Below are 20,794 nucleotides of genomic sequence, written 5' to 3'. Positions count from 1 at the left end.
GAACATTGTCCTTTTAATCAAAACCATGGAGAGCTCCCTATAGATTAGGAGATGCGAGCCATTCTTTTGGAGCCGCAAACAAGAAGTGAACGGCAGCGCACATACGCAAATCAACAAGGAGTACATTGCAGAAGGAGAGGCCAACCCCTAACCTGACTCCACCAGATTGCGGCAGTATTGAGTTCACAAGTTCCCTGTAAATAAGTCCGTTTGATGAGGGCTAGGTGAACAGAAATGACACTCCAGAGATTTAGAAAATGTAGTTTTATTCTTCTTTTGCAAGCTGTTCAAAAATAATGTTCAAAAATCATTCTTCCGAAAAGAGTTTCACAATTAAGGTAGTTCACGAAAAAGGAAACAAAAAACGTACAGACCTCTAATCAAGCCTAAGTTTAAAGCTGAACCTTTCACTGAGGGTGTGTTTAAAACAACACGACAGTCTAGCTATACTCTGAGCTACTGACTGTTCTCTATAAGGGCAGAGCTATCCAGCATTGTGCCCTTCTATTCCCTGAAACTGGAATCCCTTCCCCACCCACAATCTGGGCCTTTCAATTGTTGGGTCAAACCAACAGTCTTGAGCTCTGGTTGAAGACTATAGTTTAACCAACCTAAATAAACATAGAAAACATTTCCCAAACCTTACAGACATCATGATCCACAAGGTAACTATAATCATGTTTTTAGCAAACAACTCTTCATTCATAATTAAGATACAAATACACACCCACACACCCCCATAAGTGGTAAGTCCCAATTAGGTCACTCCACCAGCCTATAAAAGGATCCCCGGAATCAGCTGTGACTGTTTTGGATCATCAACCCAAAAACAGGGAGTAAGTTCGGTTGAGCAATGAGCTTTTTCTTTACATCAATAAATATATATTTCAACTGAGTTTGTCCATTTGTAATGCATAAGGTGATTGTACTGAAACATAAAATACTGGGGGGGTACAAAGACATAAGTGGGAAAGTCAATCTGTCTTTACCACATTCCCTCCTCCTGCCTCTCTCAAGCAGCAACGATAAACTGGAAGCAGCGGGACAAAAATGATGATATCTCCATAATGATTTCAAGTTGTAGTCTTGTTAGGCTGTGTTTACATGTGCACTGTGGCAGCGCTTCAATACGTCATCAGTATCGCGTTGATCCCGCCTCTATCGCATATCTCTCCGGTCAGAAATGGCTCGGAGTGCATCGTCTCTGCCCGAGAGGGACCAGATTGGAGCAGGAGGAACTCACTGCTGCCACCAGCTGGCGGAGTCAGGTTAGCCAACTCAATAAAAAAGACCAAAGGACGCCTATACATGTCCTTAGCTAGCCTGGCTTGGCCAGCCTCATAGCGGGGATTCACTGAAGATTCTTCCCCGCATATGAGTCTGGACTTCGGCCATAGGCAGCTTGAAAAGTGGGCGTTAGTAGTTGCCTTGACAGACAGATCCATCTAGCCAATCAGCGTAACAAAAAGCTGACGTCACCACACAGTGCGCTGGTCCGCTCCTCATACCACGGCAACCACGCTAAAAACAACAAGGTCTGTTTAATAGTTTCTACTTTATACGTGAGCGAGATATGTCGGATATATGTCAGAGTCTATATCTGAAATAACTGCTGTTCTTATCGTTTCTGTGTAAACTTTTAAACTTGTTGCGTTGAGGGCAGCCATTGTTGTTTTGAAAGTACTGCAGCATGAATGTTACGTCACCATATACACATGAACCAATCAGAGGCTGCTTTTCACTGTTGTACGGACAGCCGTTGAAACGCAGTCACTGATTGGCCGCGATCATTTTCTGATTTCTCCAGCTTCCGCATACTCTCTGTCAATGAGCCCGAGTCCAGACTCATATGCGGGGAGGAAACATCAGTGAACCCTTGCTATGAGTCTGGCCGTGCCAGGCTAGGGCTTAGCACCCCATGGTTTTGATATAAAAGACGTGTATACACGTCCTTAGCAAAAATTGTGTTCAATAAAGTTTTTACACTGCAATATATAAATAAAGGCAAGAAAAGCCTGAAAAGAATTGTGTAATCACAAAAGCTATAAAAACAGAAAAGATTTTTTTTTACACAACACACGGTGCCAGGGAAAGGTGAAAAGCACTAATAAGACTGACTGGTGTGTTGTCGTGGCAACAGCTCCATCAGCCACGCAAGGCACACGCCAGCCTGACCTTTGACCTTCAGTGTGACCGACACTGAGCCTAGGGGTGTGAGTGTGTGTGTGTGTGTGTGTCACAATTGACCTATAGCTAAGCCCCTCCCCAAACTGCTATGGTCCAATCACAGCTAAGCATAACGTGGGTTAGACAAACCTCTCCACCAATAGTTTTCACCTATATGATAAAAAATGATTTGAGCAACAAGAATTAATCGTGGTATGACCATGGGTCATCAATGTGTCCGTATACGGACAGATGTGTCTGTGGCATATTTTTTTAAACATTATAATGCTATTATTTTCATCATAAGACCCAATCAATTACTGAATGTCACATCAGGATTCCACTAGTAGTAGTCTAGTGTTGATTTCCTCGACTAAAACCAAGACGAAAAATGTTCGTCGACTACCCTTTTCCACTGACGAAAACTAAACTGGAAACGAAATGAAAACTAAGCTATGGTGACTAAAACTAAGACTAAATATACTGACAATTTCGTCAACAAATACAAACTAGACTAAAATGTTAGGAAGGCACTAGTGGACAAGAGATCCAGTATAAGTCATTTTATAATTGGTTGCACTGCGACGTGTTGAGAGCTTGTAGATCTTCTATTCTATTAAGTGTAAAAAACAGTCATTACGACGGCATCGAGGCCCACCAAAATACATTTTAGTCGACTAAATCAACTGTAGATTTAGTCGACTAAAATCTTATGATATTTAGTCGACTAAAACTACACGAACACTAAAACATTCCGGGTGACTAAAATGTGACTAAAACTAAATGAATATGAATGAATATTCAAGAGACTAAACCAGGGACCCCCATAACTCTGAGAGAGTATAGGCCTAACAAAGGGAAACCAAATGAACCCCAGACGTGTAGTGGTCATCCAGGGCCATCTCTTCATCGTCTCTCTCTACTAATTTTGTATGGCGTCACAGTAGCTTGTAGTCATAGATCAGCTAATGTAAGCACGCCACACTGTCTGTGATAGAAATGATTGAAGCCCCCCCCCCCCCCCCCCTCCCTGTGTCGGTGGTAGGTGTGGCCGGTCAGGTCATTGGGGTGGGGGGGGGGGGGGGGGGGGGGGGGGTCTTAACGAGCAGCACCTGAACCACCACCACCCGTTAAGTCATCCGTTACGCGTTATTATTCCCCCCCGGGGGGGGGTCGTCAGTATCAGTAAGAGAGGGGGCAACCTGTGTGAACCCAAGCGTCGCCTCGACAAAACAACCACCACTTTGAGTTATGACTCCGCGACGCTATGAAAGGAACTCGCTGCACAACAGATGAACGAACTAACGGTCTGCAGCGCCATATCTATGCTGCATCTAGTCTAAGAGGCATTCAGATTGGCCAACGGTTGGGCCCCCATACAGGGGGCCCATACAGTGGCTCAGGGGGTAGAGAGTGGCCGGTTGGGAGCCGCGAGGTTCCCAGTTCGATCCCTGTGCGCTCCAACCAGAGTTAGTGTCGAAGTAGCCTGGAACTCACCTATACTTTCTATGGCATAGGCAGCTCCCGGCAGGATCCGCCGGCAGAAACTGTGCGCAGCTGCTGGACATGAGACGAATTACTTAGAGCGACAGAGAGAGAGAGGAGTGTGTGTGTGTACGGGTGTGCGCGTGTGTGTCAATTTAACAAAGGTGCAGACGATCAGAAATCAGCAGAGAGTGATCGACGCTTGCGCTACTCTATGCCAATTTGAAGTGGACTCGGACCCAGACTTTTTTTTCTCCCTGGAAATAAAAACGTCTGGGTTTCCGAGGCTAGTGTCGAAGTGTCCTTGAGCAAGACTCTGAAACCCCCGAATTGCTCCCGGTGTGCAGGTTGGTGCCTTGCCTGGTTTCCCCCGCCATCACTGTGTGAATGCGTGTGTGAATGGAATGCACAATCTATTATGTAAAGCACTTTGGATAAAAGCGCTACATAAAATGCACCATTTACCATTTATTTGGTACTTTTCTAAATTTAGATTACCCAAAATTTCTTTAACCCATTTTTCTCCCAATTTGATCGTTATCCCAATGGGGATCCGCACGTAATTCCGACGGAGCATTAGTCCGACATGCGGGAACCGCTCGAACATGCGCTGCTCCCGTGCTTGCGGTGATGGTCAGGTTAGGGTTTGATGAGGTAGGTTGTCATTTGTCGGACCAATGACTAGTCTGAACTGAAGTACTGCACCCAGCCAGTACTGCCCACTGCTGTTACCCTATCCTATACTGGCTCACCCGCCTGCCAGCGAGGAGCCCCCACCGGGAGGATGTACAGTAACACCCTCTCCGTCCTATATACTCCTCCCGTTCAACATTCCCCACTGGCCACCCCGGCCCCATAACGGGGTGCAGACACTCGGCCAAGCCGGATGCACCCACAGACTCTGCACTGGTGGTGGAGGACGGGTCCTTTACACCAGAGCACCCTAAACTTGTCTTTTATTGTTAGTGGGTACAATCTGTCAACCAGCCAAGTGCAACGCCACCACCCCCGCAGTGCAGCAGGAGATGACAGGACAAGCTATACAGCTGTGTCCAGGAGTAAAATGATTTAATAGTGTGTGTCCATGAAGCAGCTTTATGGACTCCTCGTGCATTGAAGGAAGCATGAGGTCAGTCCGTTGCTCTCCTCGGCTTGGCAGAGGGAGTGTAGCGCCCAAGGATTACATTACTAGACAGTTGACACTGGATGTCAAAAAAATGGGTTACAAAAATCATTGGATATTTATTTAATGTAATGAATCCTACAAATCAGTGCTTGTCAAACTCTTTCATGAATTTATGTTGTTGAAAATATGTTGTGCCAGGCAATTAAGAACCCCCCTATAAGAGTTGTGTATAATGGTAAAATGGTTCAAGAGTATTCTCACAAGCTCACAACTCCTACGATAAACACATTGGAAATGCAAGAGGGGTAGGCAATTAGGTTTTGCCTGGGGCCAAGTTCTGTCCAGGACTCGTTTTGGGGGGGCGGGCATGCGACGACAGCGTCGTGAATTTCTATTATTATTGTATGCCTTTTTTAACATTAATTTATATAATATCTCAATTTAAATTAACATTAAAGACTATTTTTACCCGGATGTCATGCTCTCCCTGCACTGTCGGTCTCCTTGTGCTCTCTACATTACTTTGAATAAATGTGGGTTTTTATTTTTCCATGAATTAATTAAGCTTAGAATAGATGTAGATCAGTGGTTCTCAACCAGTGGTCCGGGGACCACCAGTGGTCCTTGAGGGGGTTCCAGGTGGTCCCCAGCTAAATGATGGAGAGTTGGTAACCAAATGCACCCTTATATTATAAATCTTTAACTCTTGAGAGTGTAAAATGTATTCTTTTTCAGGGCAAGAGCCCATTTGAAAAGATATGGCAGTGCTAGCAGTGATCATCATTTTAATTTGAAGGATGCCCAGTTTGACATGCATAGGCTACTGACCACCATTTAATGCCATTTATATCTGGGACCTCAATTTATTATAACTTTTATTGGTTTATTCAATCAATGTCAACTTCACTCAGAGAGTATGGTTCCATTTGTATGGTTCCATTTGTACACCCTCTTATCGCACACACCATACCTGTACGTTTTTTTTAATTCTTCCAGGGGCCACAAGGGGGCGCCTCCTGCCGACCCCTGGCATAGGGTCTAGGGTCCAGAATCTGAATGGCAGCAGCGTTAATAGCAGTAAACTATTAACAACTTAGACCCTATAATATATTCAAGTCAACCGGAGACCCCCAGGGCTGTATACTGTATACTGAGGGGCGCTAGCCTCTCCTATATTCAGCTATTGGTGTAGATTTCCGTCTTACACAAACATAAAATTCCCATTGACAATGAATGGAGAATTTACGTCATACGTGTCTGAGCAAATCGGGATTTGTGTCCTACATAAAGATGAAATTCCCATTGACAATGAATGAATGGAGAATTTACGTCATGTTTCTGAGCATGTTAAGTCATGATGATGTACGATAAGAGCGTTCGCTCACTTCATACAAGTGTGACTTGATTCACTCTACAATAAACCCCCTTGGCTGAAAATAACAGATCTACAAGCTTACAAAGCATCGCAACTTACTCAGCGCATTATAAACTTGAAGCGCACATAGAACACATCAGACAGTGTGGATTATAAACCAGACAATACTTATGCATCGACAGTATGGACATTGCAATGCTTTGAAAGCTCTTTATTTCACCATATCAGATTAAGTTCTCTGCCTCAAACAAACCCTACATGCTGCGTTCTGGGGTTTAAAGTGATCGCTCCGAATATTTAGAAATAGGTCAACAATACAAATTACGCTAGTTTTGTGGATTAATTCACTTTTAATGCGTGGCCCCTGTGCCCCCCACAAAAATGACCGTAACTAGGCCTACTTAATATTCACCAAAACCAGAGCAGAACTCCCACCACAGGACTCAATCAAGGGCAATCAATTAATACAGTTGCAACAACTTAAGTAAACAAGAATTGATTCAAATCAATTAATAACCAGCTGATTACAATCTTCAGAATTGTGCTATTATCTGAAATGTATATATCTGTGTCTGTTTATGTGTGTGTGTGTAAACAACAACAGGATCTGTCCAGGTGAGTGTAGCCTAGTACAAAATGGAATGAAACATTGGTGACTATCAAGTCATTAGAGGAAATGGAGGTTATTTGGAATGTGTTGTCTGTAGCTTGATTTAACAGACCGAAAACAAATTAGAGGGAACATTGCCGCGGACCACCGCACCAACCTCCGCAGGGACCCCCCTTATATTCAATCAATTCAATTGAAGAATTGATTCAATATGAATAATAACCAGCAGCTTCCGTATAGATGTGTGTTTAATATGTCCCTGCAGAGGTTGGTGCGCGGCAATGTGCCCTCTAATTTGTTTTCGGTCTGAGTAAACACTCAAACCTCCTGAGCAGACATCAGCAACTGCTGAGCAAACATACATCACCTTGACACCAACTAGCCCAACATGAGAGAATGCGAAGTGAGTGCCCCACACTTCACACAGGTGTGATTTGTTTGTTTTTTGCCAAATGGATTTTGGGAGTGAATCAATGAATAGTTAGATAAGGCAACAAGTTACAACATTTTTTTTGGTAATATCAAGGTGGTAGGCTAGCAATTTTAGGAGCCTTTTCAGGCTGTGACCCGCCAAAGTAATCATAAGTGGGGACCCCCCCACCCAGACAAGCAACAGAATGGTTCCACAGATAAATGTTGTGAAATAGCAGATGTCCAAGGTCGTTGTGAACTTGTGGATTGGCTATTTGCACAATTGTTGCCTCTGTCTTATATAATAATAGGGCTGTCAATCGATTCAAATATGTAATCGCGATTAATCACATGATTGTCCATAGTTAATCGCAAATTAATCGCATATTTTTATCCGTTCTAAATATACCTTAAATCAGTGGTTGTCAAGATTTGTCATATCAAGGCCCATTATTTATTCTGCAACGCATTGTGGCCCCTGGAAGATTTTTTTTTTTTAATTCTGGGAATAATAAGAGCGCCTAATGAAAGTTACAGGTATGGTGTGTGCAATATGAAGTGTGAGATTACCATGATGACAGTATAATCCTTAATCATATTCAAGGGCTTTTGGAGAGAAATGAGACAGACTTCAGCCACTTTAGACTAGACTAGAGCACTGCAGAGGGTGTGTGTGTGTGTGTGTGTGTGTGTGTGTGTGTGTGTGTGTGTGTGTGTGTGTGTTAAACTAGACTAAAACTAATACATTTCAGATGACTAAAATATGACTAACACTAAATAGATTTGATCCCAAAAGACAAACTAAATCAAAATGTTGCTGTCAAAATCAACACCGTGTAACACAGAGGCCACAGGTAAGAAGGTGGATGTACACGTAGTGAGCGCCATCAGTCAGAATGATGTGGCACTGGGCACTAGAAATGAATACTATAGAATGCCTGGGACCTGCGACAGTAGCAGAGTTACTGCAAAGAGACTCAGTCACGCAGGCGTTCTCAATCACCATCAACAAAGGTCACAGCAAGACAAGAGAATGATACATCATATAGAATATATCTGCCTCATGGCCACAGCGCAGAGCTCAGAGAAGACGGTGTTCTCAAGCCATTAACAGGCTCAATCTATTCAATGCAATTCAATTCAATTAGCCTTTATTCTTGTCTCCGAGGAGACATTTGTCTTGGGCACCAATCTATCCGTTATCTCACTTATCTGACTGAATTTAAGTACAAAAAAATAATAATATCCGAGTTTTATTCCACCACTGGGTTTGTCAGTGCAGGCCCCTAACACGCCCCTCCCACCGACAGCTGGTCCATTGTGTGCTCTGTGCTGTGTGTGTGTGTGTGTGTGTGTGTGTGTGTGTGTGTGTGTGTGTGTGTGTGTGTGTGTGTGTGTGTGTGTGTGTGTGTGTGTGTGTGTGTGTGTGTGTGTGTGTGTAGTGTGTGTGTGCCAGGCTTGTTTCCCCGTGTCTTTGGCCCGGTTCAATAGCTAATCTTAATGCAGAAGAGGCAGACAGTGGCAGTTTATTCTCCTAAACGGCTGCAGCGCGTTGAAAATGAAAGGGCGCAGGCGGATAGCGTATAGCGTAGCGCGGGGAGGAGGAGGAGGAGGAGGAGGAGGAGACATGGATATTGTGCTTGTTGTTTAGTGGTGTGGAGGAGCCGCCTGCGCGATGCTGAGGGGACCGATAAAACGTACAAGCGCCAGTTAACAAGAGGAGCCTTTTACACAAGCTGGTATTCAGGATTATTTAACTCTGAGAGTGTACAAGTGTTAACAAAATGGACCATTTGTATACTCTCTCTCTCAGGGCCATTTCCCGCCAAAATAACTTTCAGAATTAGGTTCCATTCTAGGTTGTTGGAACCATGGTGCTTTCACGGAACGGGCCTGCGAACCGGTCTGCAGTGGCGTGCACAGATAGACACTAGGTGGTGCTAGAGCACCTGCCCTTTGCCGTCTGGACAGCAATGTGCCTGTAGGAGCCATCTAGTTGATTTCACATATTTGTGACTAAATGGCGCCCCCACTGGTTGCCTTAGAAAATGGCACCATGGTTCCCTTTAATTAAGCCAAAGACCCACAGCTGTAGGTGGAAAGACGCCAGTAGAGATACAGATTTCAACGCTCACAGCTCACGGCTCGCAGCTCGCACAATACAGCGCAGTTTAAGAAAGAAAGAAAGAAAGGAAAGATAGAAAGAGAAAAATAGCCTACTTTATTATTTGTTTATTGAACCCTGCACCTGTTTTGAGACCCTTTGTTTAGTTTATGTCTGGAGCCTGTTCTTGTTTTGTTTGCCCCGTTTATTATTTTGAAACACTCACACAACACAAACTCCGCCATAATATCAACCTGTTGCAGTCAACATCAATCACCATCGACAAACGACTGAAACAAGTGAGTAAACAACAAGACGCCCAAGTCCCAAAATGTGAGCACGTTAAACCGTATCTCTGGTGTAACAAGAAAGGCATATTGGCCCTACAGTGCCCTTTGTACAAAAAAATAAAATTAAAATAAAAACTTTGTTTTTCTTCAAGTGTACACTGATCACCATACCGAGCACCCCCCCCCCCCCCCACCCCGAGCTCCTATTTTGAAAGTAATCCCGGCGCTCATTGTGTTAAGCTGTAACCTTAACTGCAATGCCGCCCCTGGGCGACTGATTTCCCCCCGCAGGATAATAAAAGGTATCTTATATCTATAAATGCACCACGTCTTTGTACGTGTGTACATCTGTAATACAGGTAACCGTTCGCCCCACTGACTGCGCATGGATCTCCAACTTCCATCGTCACCGACTCGGTGCTCTACAGCCGGGCACCGGTCTAGTCGATCTAAAATGACGTGATCGGCCCCCATTTCCCCATTACGTGATCGGATCGGGACAACCCTTGTTAGTCACAAATGTAACCAAAAGGGCCCTTTATAATGAATACGGGTCCATTTGGTTAACATTTATATACTTAACATAAAGTTACACTATAACTTAAACACTCGGGACTTTACTGTGTCAACTCAGGTAAAATAGACTAACATCACACGTATCACAAAACGTAAAAAAACACTACGACAACAAACAGAAGACTGCCTCCTCATCATGTCACTATGCAGCACACGCACAGGGCACGCGAACAACCCCGCCCCTCTGTCACATGAGCGATAATGACCTGCACGCGTGTGTGTGCGCGTGCGTGCGTGTGTGTGTGTGTGCGAGCGTGCACAGCGCACATGCAGCAGCACTCACCACAGCATTCTGCTTGGACACACACCGACAATGGGCCCGGGACGGGAGGGACGCGTCTGGAAGTGCTTGTTGTGGGGCCCAGGCCTGGGTGGGTACATAAAGGCAGATGGTGCCCGGGGAGGATGGGAGGATGAGGGACCTAGCTGTCATTAGCATGAGAAAAGACACACAGAGAGAGAGAGAGAGAGAGAGAGGGGGAAGGAAGGAAGGGACAGTCAGTCAGTCAGGTACCCTCTCTCTCTCTCTCTGTGTGTGTGTGTGTGTGTGTGTGTGTATATCATTTTGCCCGCCGCTGGACAAGATTAGAGCAGAGGGGAGGGAGGGAGGAATCTGTGTCAATGAACCGGGATCCAATTAGGGGGCACGGCGCTGCGTTTTAGAGCACACACACACACACACTCTGGTTCTCAAACAGCAGGGCGCGGACCCACGTTTGGGTGACGTTTTTGAATGGGACACGAGGAAATATCAGTTTGTTTGTTTTGTTTAGTTTTATTATTATTATTATTATTTCAAAATATTCTCAAAATATTTCAAGATAATTGCATCAATAAATGAAAAATCTAATAAATGTCATTAATCTTTTTGAAAATTAAGAAGTATTGATCTGATATTTTTGAAAAATCGTGAACGTTTATGCAAGTCTTTCATGTATATATTTGGTAAAGCGAACATTTTTAACTCAAATCTTTGCTTCTAGAGGTCCCTGGAACAAAGATATTTTCAGATGGGGAGCCAAATTCATTGTCTGGGCGTCCTGGGCATGCATGAAAAGATGTGATATAACTACCGAGTTACAGATCCTTAGACATTATTTGTAATGAGAAAAGGCACATCTTCCAGGGACGTGCACACATAGACATCAAAGGGGGCTTCAGTCCCTGCCCTTTTACCCGTCTGTAAAACAACTGCCCTCTCCAGACCACGAAGGCAGCATTTACTATGGGGAAAGAAATGCAAATGCTCCTCCTCTCCTTTCCATGCCATACCGGAAGGCAGCATTCAGGAGAATTGGGTTTTTTTTCCCCGAAGTCTCCTGAACTAATTTCAAGTAATTTCTTTCGAAATCCATGTCGTAAACCGCATCTCCAGTAGATAAAAGAGTGCAGGGTTTGCGCCACGAAAATAGCTGATCTACAAGCTCTCAACGCGTCGCAGCGCGGCGCGTTGTGAGCTTGTAGATCTGCTATTTTGGGCCAAAAGTGCCCTCTTAATGGGATTTCAGCCCCATGCCTCTAACACTCTCTGCACGTGCCTGCCATCTTCCCATGGTTAATTTCAAAACACTCGTTAACTTCAATCAATCAATGTTTCATTTCATGACTATGCTGGGGGCGGGGGGCATACATAATACATGTTAGGAGGGAAGCCGCCCGCAGGGGGCCATATAAAATCATCTGCTCTCGTGCCATGATTGCCCCCCCCCCCCCCAACCCCCCCACCCCTCAGGCCAGACTTTGGACACGAGTTCTCTTCTCTCCCAAAATCTAATTTGTGTCCCGACCTGAAAACTTAATTTTCTGTTTACAAAAGACACGGCGGGGAGAGAGGGAGGGATTTGCAGCTGTTACTGAACAAATACACTAACATTTTAAACAAAGAAATGTCACATTTACAACCTCTTTCTCTTTACATTTTTATCCCACGATTTTGCAACCCATTTTTTCACCTAGTGTCAAACATCTCATGTAATCCTGGGCGCTACAGTATACACTTCCTCTGCCAACTTGGGGGGGCAGCAGACGGACCTCATGCTTCCTGCTATGCATGAGGAGTCCAAGCTGCTTCTTTTCACCTGACAGAGGAGTTTCCCCAGCCGGACATAGTGTGTGGAAGGAACATGTTATTCCGACCAGTTCCTTTCCCCTCCATACGGTGCCCCGGCTGGCCAGGGGGAGGTAGTTTAGAGACCAGGATTACTGCATGTTTTTTGTGAGGGTACCTACCTTAGAGTATATATGAATAGAGACGGCACCCGGATGAAACCCTGAGGCGAAATGGACATAGTGGCCGAATTTGATATTGCAGTGTGGACCCAAACACATGAACGCGCTGGTCCGTTGACTATCATTGTGCACGTTCACAATGACACGTGAACGCTGAATGCCTGCAATGATAGTCAGCGGCAGCACGTTCATGTGTTTGGGCCCAATCCATCCCAGAATGCACTCTGTTCCTACCCAGAATGCACAGTGAAATCGCCTCATGCGCTTTTGAGCAACTTAATGCAAGTGGATGGGAGGAGAACTCGGGTGCCGTCTCTATTCATATATACTCTGAGTCTAAGGTACCTACCCTATAGGGACACGGGGGAGAACATGTTTCACAACCTCTTATGTAAACACCACAGATTTTAAGTTGCTTGATTCAGTATTTAGATATGTAATATTAATTTTAGCTGCCCTACCCCTTCCTATACAAACCCATTGTAACTTCAAACTCCATTTTAACCATGTTAGATTCATCAAAATCACCCCAATACTTAAAGTACCAAAAGTAAAGTAGGCCTACTCATGATTATAAAGATGTCCCATTTCCAGTTTTCCAAATGTATACAATAACTGACCTACAAGCTCACAATATGTGGCATAGGCCTACATAGAGTAGAATGTGTAAGTAGTAATACAAATGTAAAAAAACTACTACTACTACTACTACTACTAAAGTAAAACAAATACCTCAAAATTGTAGGCTACTTAAGAAAATTCCTCAGTTACACCACTGGCACCACATGGCTGTAAACTTAAGGCCCATGAAGAAAATGCACTTCCTTCTGGATATGAAAAATATAATGTTTATAAAAGGGCAATTTACAGACATTATTGGCCACGGGTTCTTATGCGTATTAAAATAGCTTTTAACAACAATGCCAGGCAGCTATAGAAGACTGCGTCATATCTTACCTAATGAGGCTTCATTGGCAACAGGTGTTTGGTTTGGTGGTGTTTTGGTCCGAAGTTTGTTGTGGTTGGAGAACTCGCATGGAAGTTATATTGATTCGAGCCTTAATTAACTGTAGCCTATTTAGCATCAAGGTTTGTTTGAAATAAAAGGTCACTGCGTGACTCAGTCTGGTCTCAGTGTTGACCTAACTAACGTTTTAAATTAATATCCACACAACGTCCAACTTAACTCACTCTTCCACGTATAGTCATCATGTGAGTGCTCAGCCTCAGTCACCTAAAGTCAGTGGTTTTCAACCAGTGGTCCGGGGACCCGATGGTGGACCAGTATTCAATAGTTTAACTCTTGAGACTATTAGTTAAATTATTGTTAAACATCTGCATTACATGATTTAGGAAGAAGTCTACACAATTAGAGAATGTAGAAGAATTGTTAACGTGTGCCTGTTATCTCTCCTATGCGGTGTGCCACATCAATGCAGGAATTGTGGACAAAATCTTATCCAACGACAACAACAACATATTCTTTCGTTTTGGGTCTGAGAGGCTAACTGTCATCATGTTCTTATAACTATAGCCAAGGCATCTTTAGATATAATTAATTTACCCTGGAAGTAAATACAAAATAAAAACGTAGGCTACTATTAAATCTGTCTACTTTATAACTCTTTGAACGAACACATGACACCATAGCCTGGTTAATAAACCAGACCGAATCAGCCGTTGGCAAAAAAAAAGTTGCCGCGACAGTGTTGTGTGATATTAGTCTGGCTTATTAGCCAGGCTAATGACACCATGCCTATGCAGCAAGCAATGTGAGTGAACGAGTCCAAGAACATTAAGATAGTGTTGTCTCCACCTAGTGGTTGTTTGGACGATATACTTGGCCCAGGAGGCTGGAGGCTGTAGTACAGTAGCCTAGTTAGTACACTCACTCGTATTTAGCCAGTTAACTGTTGTGAACTTATGGAGTCTGTGCCTGTGGACAGTAACAAAGACAAGCCTAGATTTACTTGAGAACTGTCTGGAAAATATTTGGATGCAATGCATTGATATATATAGTATATTTAAAAAGTACTCGATGTTGTTCTTTTGAATACGATACTTAAAAAAATGTAACTTTCCAACTTTCCTCTTCTACCTCCGGATTTTAACCCGGTTTCCTGTGCAAATGCTGTTTTTTGTATTATTATTTTTGTTACCACCAAGCTAATAGAGCCTGCCTGCTTGCCCAGGAGATGAATTGAATATTGACCATCAGGTGAGAATTCCTTTCAGATCCTGCATGTGTCTATAGGTGAGACATGACCGTCCATGTCAATAGTCAAAAGTCAAATGTCAATAGTAGATACAACCACCCCAATTGGATAAAAGTTATATTGTATTAACATGCTAAACAAATACAATATATATTGAACAAATTACATATTGTTCATTAACAAAAGGTTACAAAGTTTGAGTTATTTATTTTTATATATATATTTTCTTTTACAAAGCATGAGTACTCCAGTACTGTACACATTTGACTGAGCAACCAGTACTACCAACCACTAATATTTGACCAGTAGCCTACTTTTTTTGTGTGTGCGCGACACATGTGCCGGGGTTAATACTTTGTCCACCGTACTGGTCTTATATGCCAACTGATTTATTGACTGCAAATCAAACATGTGCTTGGGGGGGGGGGGGGGGGGTACAGCTGTAGAGCACCGTGTCGGTAACGATGGAAGTTGGAGATCCATGCCCCACCCGGCTATGCAATACCCGTTGTACCCGTGTCAGTGTTTTCTGTATCTGTCTCTCTGTGTCCCTTTATTCCTATGTATAGAGTTCTGTGTCAGGCATGCCCAAATATGGAGTGTTGTGATGTCAGAACAGGCCAGCTCCATATATGGAGCCTGGGCATGCAGGGGCCCTGCAGTCCAGAGCCCGGGCTGAGGCCTTTTTTTGGCGGTTCTGGCCACCCGTGGGTCCGACCGACTCGACACCGGGCACTGCACTCCCTGTCGGGGTGTGGAACGCGCGTGTCGAATTTGAAGTCAGCGGGACGAACGGTTCCCGAGTTACGTGGATTCCAACCGTACACATGTACAGACAGAAACATGCATTTTTTTTTTTTACTATGAAAACGTGCATTCCCCGTTCGTCCGTCATGCCCCCATATATGGTCATGCCTCGTGACATTCACATGACATTCACGTGACATCATCAGGGATCTCCGTATATATGGGCATATATGTACAGTAGTCGCGACGTATAGACGACATCACCAGGGGCCCTTCCCCATATATGTGAATGTCAATATATGGCCATGCATGCATAATATCACACCTCCATATATGGTCACGCCTCGTAACATCACGCCTCCATATATGGTCACGCCTTGTGACACCACGGAGACCCTTAGATCTCCATATATGGTTGTCAGTCCATCACGCCTCGTGACATCACACGCTCCATATATGTCATTCTGAGTTTTCAAACCCGGAAATGTTCACAAATAATAAAGTAGCTGAAGGCCAATGTACAAGCTCACAACAAGTCGGACAATTCATTGTTTACAACTTAAAGCTTTTTTGTAATTTATTTTAATTTGTCGAAACAACATAATGGATTAAAAAATATATAATAAGTTTCACATTTTCACCTATGTGAAACACATGCCCAAAATAGGAATGCCAGGTTGAAAGTGCATAGAATTTGCCTCTGTACTGTCAGAACTGGGAATTGATAGTGCTCAAACTATAATTCATTAATGTTGTATATGGAGTTGGCACACTGTTTGGGAACGTCTTTTTTTCTGTTTACTTTTTTCCCTATTTCTTTTCACTTTTCTTGAAACTGTAACGATGGAGACTTAGTAGTTTCAACCACCTCTTCCGTGAACTTTGTGATGTAACAATAAAAGTTGAGTGCCCATCTTGTTTACAGCGTGGCACTTAGAAGGCCCAGCCTTGTCTGTCTGTCTGTCCGTCCGTCCGTCCGTCCGTCCGTCCGCCCGCCCTCCCGCAGCTAATCTTGCAAACAACTGGACCATTCATGTATTGTGCAATTGTGCATGCTGTCCTATACTGTAGGCCAGTGGTTCTCAAAGTGGGGTCCCCAGTCCGGGGACACCTAGGTGTCCTTGAGGGGGTTCTCGATAGGGTTCCCATCTATTCAAAAATATCAGATATACGTGCCGTGCTGCAAGCTTGTACATATGCTAATTTTGAACATTTTCTTTCTTTCTTTCTTTCTTTCTTTTTTTTTTATCTCGAAAGTATTTTAATAACTTTGATTTATTTAAATTACAGGTCTGAGAATCACTTCTGTGTAGACCAAGGAAGTAAATGGCAGAATATTTTCACAGCACCGTCTGTCTGTCCGTCCGTGACCGTCTGTCCGTCCGTCTGTGTGTCTGTCTGTGTCTGTGTCTGTCTGTCTGTCTGTCTGTCTGTCTGTCTGTGTTTGTCTGTGTTTGTCTGTCTGTCTGTCTGTCTGTCTGTCTGTCTGTCTGTCTGTCTGTCCGTCCGTCTGTGTGTCTGTCTGTGTCTGTGTCTGTCTGTCTGTCTGTCTGTGTTTGTCTGTGTTTGTCTGTCTGTCTGTCTGTCTGTCTGTCTGTCTGTCTGTCTGTCTGTCTGTGTCTGTCTGTCTGTGTCTGTCTGTCTGTCTGTCTGTCTGTCTGTCTGTCTGTCTGTCTGTCTGTCTGTCTGTCTGTCTGTCTGTGTCTGTGTCTGTGTCTGTGTCTGTGTCTGTGTCTGTGTCTGTGTCTGTGTCTGTGTCTGTGTTTGTGCAGAGCTAATATTGCACACCGTTGGACAGATCAGTGCCAAATAACTTGTACACATTGCCAGTAATTTAATACCTTAACTATTATACTGTGTAGATGTTGATGGCCAAGTCTATTTCAGAGCTAGCTGTTGGGAGAAATAAGAATAGTTATACTTATATTCTTTGGAAGGCCAGTTGGATTGGCCTGATTATATTATTGCCCAAATAAAATGGGAAGTGATACACCCCAGATGTGTTATAGAATAATAGATGACTGGCCACATGAAGTCCGACAACAACATGAAGCCACAGAGATATTTATACCATTTTATACTTTTCAAAATATCTCCATTTTTCCCACCTTTTGAGTGGACTTTTTTTGTTTAGTTGTTATTCCCTGCTGTATAAGGCCTCATTCACACCTAAGACACACGCAAGACACACTTGTGTCTTCTGTGTGTCATGGCCACCTCAATGCATTTCCAATGGGAGTCATACAGCGGTGGCCGAATGGATTGCGGAGCGGTCTTGATACCGGAAGGTCGCCAGTTCGAATCAGCGGTCTGACACGTTAAAATTACCACCGCTGAAGTGCCCTTGAACAAGGCATTGAACCACTACGATGAAATGTTCTATGAGCAGGGCCTGGCTGGAAACAAGTTCTTGAGCTTAGCCCAGATACCCTGGGTAAATATAGTAATCATTTCATTTCATTTCATTTCATTTCACATGGTTTGATAACACAACCTCATTCACACAGAATGAGGCCTAAGCGTACATGAAAATAAGGTATGTTTATGAACCTACAAGTTAGTTACAGTATACATGTGGGCAGTATGCATCATATTAACAAACTTTGATGTGGACATAATACAACAATTAGGTAAACAAAAACATTGACATGTTGCGTATACAGTAGGTTTAATAATAAATGTTTGTTATTAAATGTTTAATATTGTGTGCACATCTTCTGCCTGTATTTAGGCCAGGTGCTGGATGTCAGGCATCAAGGCGAGCCTCAAGGAGAGGATAAAAACATCCGCACGCTCTTTTATAGCTCCAAGGAACGTACGTTGTATTAATGGTGCAACGTTTTGACCTTTAAGTCTTCATCAGGCAAATTGCGACGTTAATAAAAACGTGCAGATGTTTATATCCTCTCCTTGCTATGCCACCCGTAACAGATTCCTAACATACTCTTCCTAAATTAAACTTAGGTTCCAGCTCTTCGCGAGGGAATTCAGGCAGACTTCTCTCTCAGTATTACAGTATACGGAGCCGCGTGGAGTTCATTCAGAGGGACATTTAGATACGAGCGAGAGTAATTTATGTCTATGGTGGTATAGCCATAGACATAAAGGTAGACGCCTCTTCCGGCTCTGGTGCGTGAGTTCTCCTTAGAGTATATATCAATAGAGACGTCACCGGATCTCTCCTACTTGCATTGAGTTGCTCAAAAGCGCATGAGGCGATTTCACTCCCATTCTGGGATGGATTGGGCCAAATCGTGCATGAACGTGCTGGCCGTTGACTATCATTGCACGCGTTCACGTATGAAACAGTGCTCACGTGTCATTGCCCCAATAACATGAACGTGCGCAATGATAGTCAACAGGCCCAGCGCTGGCTCGAGCTGCAATACCAAATTCGGCCACTATGTCCACGTCTCGGTGACGTCTCTATTATATTTATACTCTAAGGTGTTCTCGAGAGGGGGCAACATTTTCCAGAGATTCCTTGCGAAGCATAGCGGAAGCATAGCGGAAGCATGTCAAGCTTCCGCGAGCGTAACATAAGTCCACGGAAAAAATTGGCCAGTATAGTCACTTGAGTGGCAGCGAGTGACATGGAGGAGTCGCACGAGTGACGTCACTCGGGCAGGGACGCAGCGTGCCTTCAGCACTCTTCCTGCGCACTTCCTCCGCCCCCCTCTTGCACACACATGGCTCCAACGAACTACAGCAGCCAACGAGGCATCTATTTTCTTTTTTAAATATTGGTACAGCTACCAGACAACGGTCAGGTTACTGACCTCGGCTGAGAGGTCAGTCTTAGAGGGATAGACGACCTTGAGGTTGCCATCCTGGTCCACGGTTTGAACCTGCTGGACGACCAGTTCCCCGGAGGAGGAGGAGGTGGAGGAGGCACCGCCGCCGGACCCCACCGGCTCGGCGGCAGCAGTCCCGTTTTTCTCGTCTTCTCCGTCAGACCCGGCTTCCTCCATGCTCTGCGCCGTCTGTCGGTTCAACTCTGCCATTCTCACGAGGAGAGCGTCCATGACATCCTTACAGGTCTGCAGACTGGTGGAGCTCGTCACCTCCAAGAACAGCTCTTTGGTCGCCTTCGTGATCTTGGTCTTTTCGCTGTTGGTGATCGGCGGGAACGAGACCACGTGACCCTCTGCGTCCACCAGACACGGGTAAAGCGACTGTCCGTCCAGAAGCTGTAGGTATCTGTGGAGGCCCGAGACATTCTGCCTCTTCCGCTGTTTCCGCTGCTCGTCGGCCTCCAGACGCAGCTGTCTCATCAGGTCCACCGCCGTCGTCTCCTTGCGACCCAGCGGCAGCATCTGCAGCTGCGGAGGCGGTCGAGCTTCGTACACCAGGGGACACTTCAGGAGCCGCACGTCGTGGGTTGCGATGGTTGCGGTGGTCCGTTTACCGCACGAGTCGTCGTGGAGCTTGGTCTGAGCCACCAGGAACCTCTTGAGGGCGTCCCCGGGCCCCAAGATCATGCCCCGGACGACGCAGCACACCAAATAGGGCCGCACGTTTTTAACCTCTTCGGTCACTTTGACGGTGAACACATCAGGGCTGGAGGACAGGTGAAGAACCTTCACCGTCATCTTGTTCACCTCCTCCAACTCTTCATCATCCGCCTTCTTCTTGTTCTTCCCCTGCCGTATCTTCGTACCCGAATTCCGTCCTCCTGCCCCTTGTTCCACATCGTCTCCGTTGTCTCCGCCGTGCTTTCCCTTCCCCTTCCCCCCTCGGAGGTAGTCCAAGATGGACTTGGCTTGGCAGCCGTTGACCATCTTCTCCAGACGTTTGTCCTTGAGCTTGTTCCCTTTGAAGTTGATCTCCTTCAGCCTGGAGCAGTCGCTCAGTCCCGAGGGCACCTCGGTCAGCTTGTTGTTAGAGAGGTCCAGGACCTTCAGAGCGGAGAGCTTGTAAACATCCCCGCTCAGCTCTTCGATGGAGTTATCCGAGGCGATGATGGTGCTGAGGAGCTCCAGACGGTCCGAGCAGAAGTCGGCAGGGAAGCAGGTGATGTGGTTCTTGGAGACGTTGATGGTGGACAGCTTGGTACACTGGTCCAGTCCCTCTGGGAGGCAGAGGAGCTGGTTGCAGCTCACGTTGAGAGTATTGAGCTCCTTCAGCTGGGCGATCTCCCCTGGCAAAGACCTCAGGGCATTCGCGGACAAATCGAGGACCTTCAGCGACTTCAGACCTCCGATGACGCTTGGTATGGACGCCAGGTTGTTCCGACAGAGGACGAGGCTCTGGAGGTTGGTCAGATGTCCGATGTCCTCCTGGATCTCTGTCAGGCTCGGACACTGACTGACCTCCAGGTGGTTCAGGAGTGTGAGAGAATAGATGGCAGGACTGAGACCCCCGTTGGAGGAGATTCTCTCGTCGACACCCGTACCGTGTAAAACGATCTCGCGCCTCTTCTCCTTCGCTGCTTTATCGATTTCCGGCCAGCTCTCCAT

General features: G+C 45.1%; 2 protein-coding genes across 4 annotated transcripts in view; both read right to left on the bottom strand.

Annotated features, from left to right (window-relative positions):
• Positions 1-14,014, bottom strand: part of LOC306927437 (serine/threonine-protein kinase PAK 3) — a 181,585-nt gene extending 167,571 nt beyond the window's left edge. For 2 of the 3 annotated variants that reach the window (XM_079507182.1, XM_079507180.1), the window contains exons 1-2: positions 13,330-14,014; positions 10,427-10,569 (exon numbers count right to left, since the gene is read on the bottom strand). The gene's annotated coding sequence lies outside the window, so the exon portion shown is untranslated. The remainder of the gene's footprint in view (positions 1-10,426; positions 10,570-13,329) is intronic. The other variant, XM_079507181.1, reaches the window with a different exon arrangement.
• Positions 14,015-19,087: 5,073 nt separating this feature from the next.
• LOC306928190 (leucine-rich repeat-containing protein 47-like) lies at positions 19,088-20,794 on the bottom strand (the record flags this gene model as incomplete). The annotated part of the gene is made up of 1 exon (XM_079508120.1): positions 19,088-20,794. One exon carries the CDS (start codon positions 20,792-20,794, stop codon positions 19,088-19,090), a length of 1,707 nt encoding a protein of 568 aa, XP_079364246.1.

This window comes from Electrona antarctica, assembly GCF_951216825.1.
Source record: "Electrona antarctica genome assembly, chromosome: 8".
NCBI lineage: Eukaryota > Metazoa > Chordata > Actinopteri > Myctophiformes > Myctophidae > Electrona > Electrona antarctica.
This window is presented reverse-complemented; position numbering and strand designations above follow the sequence as displayed.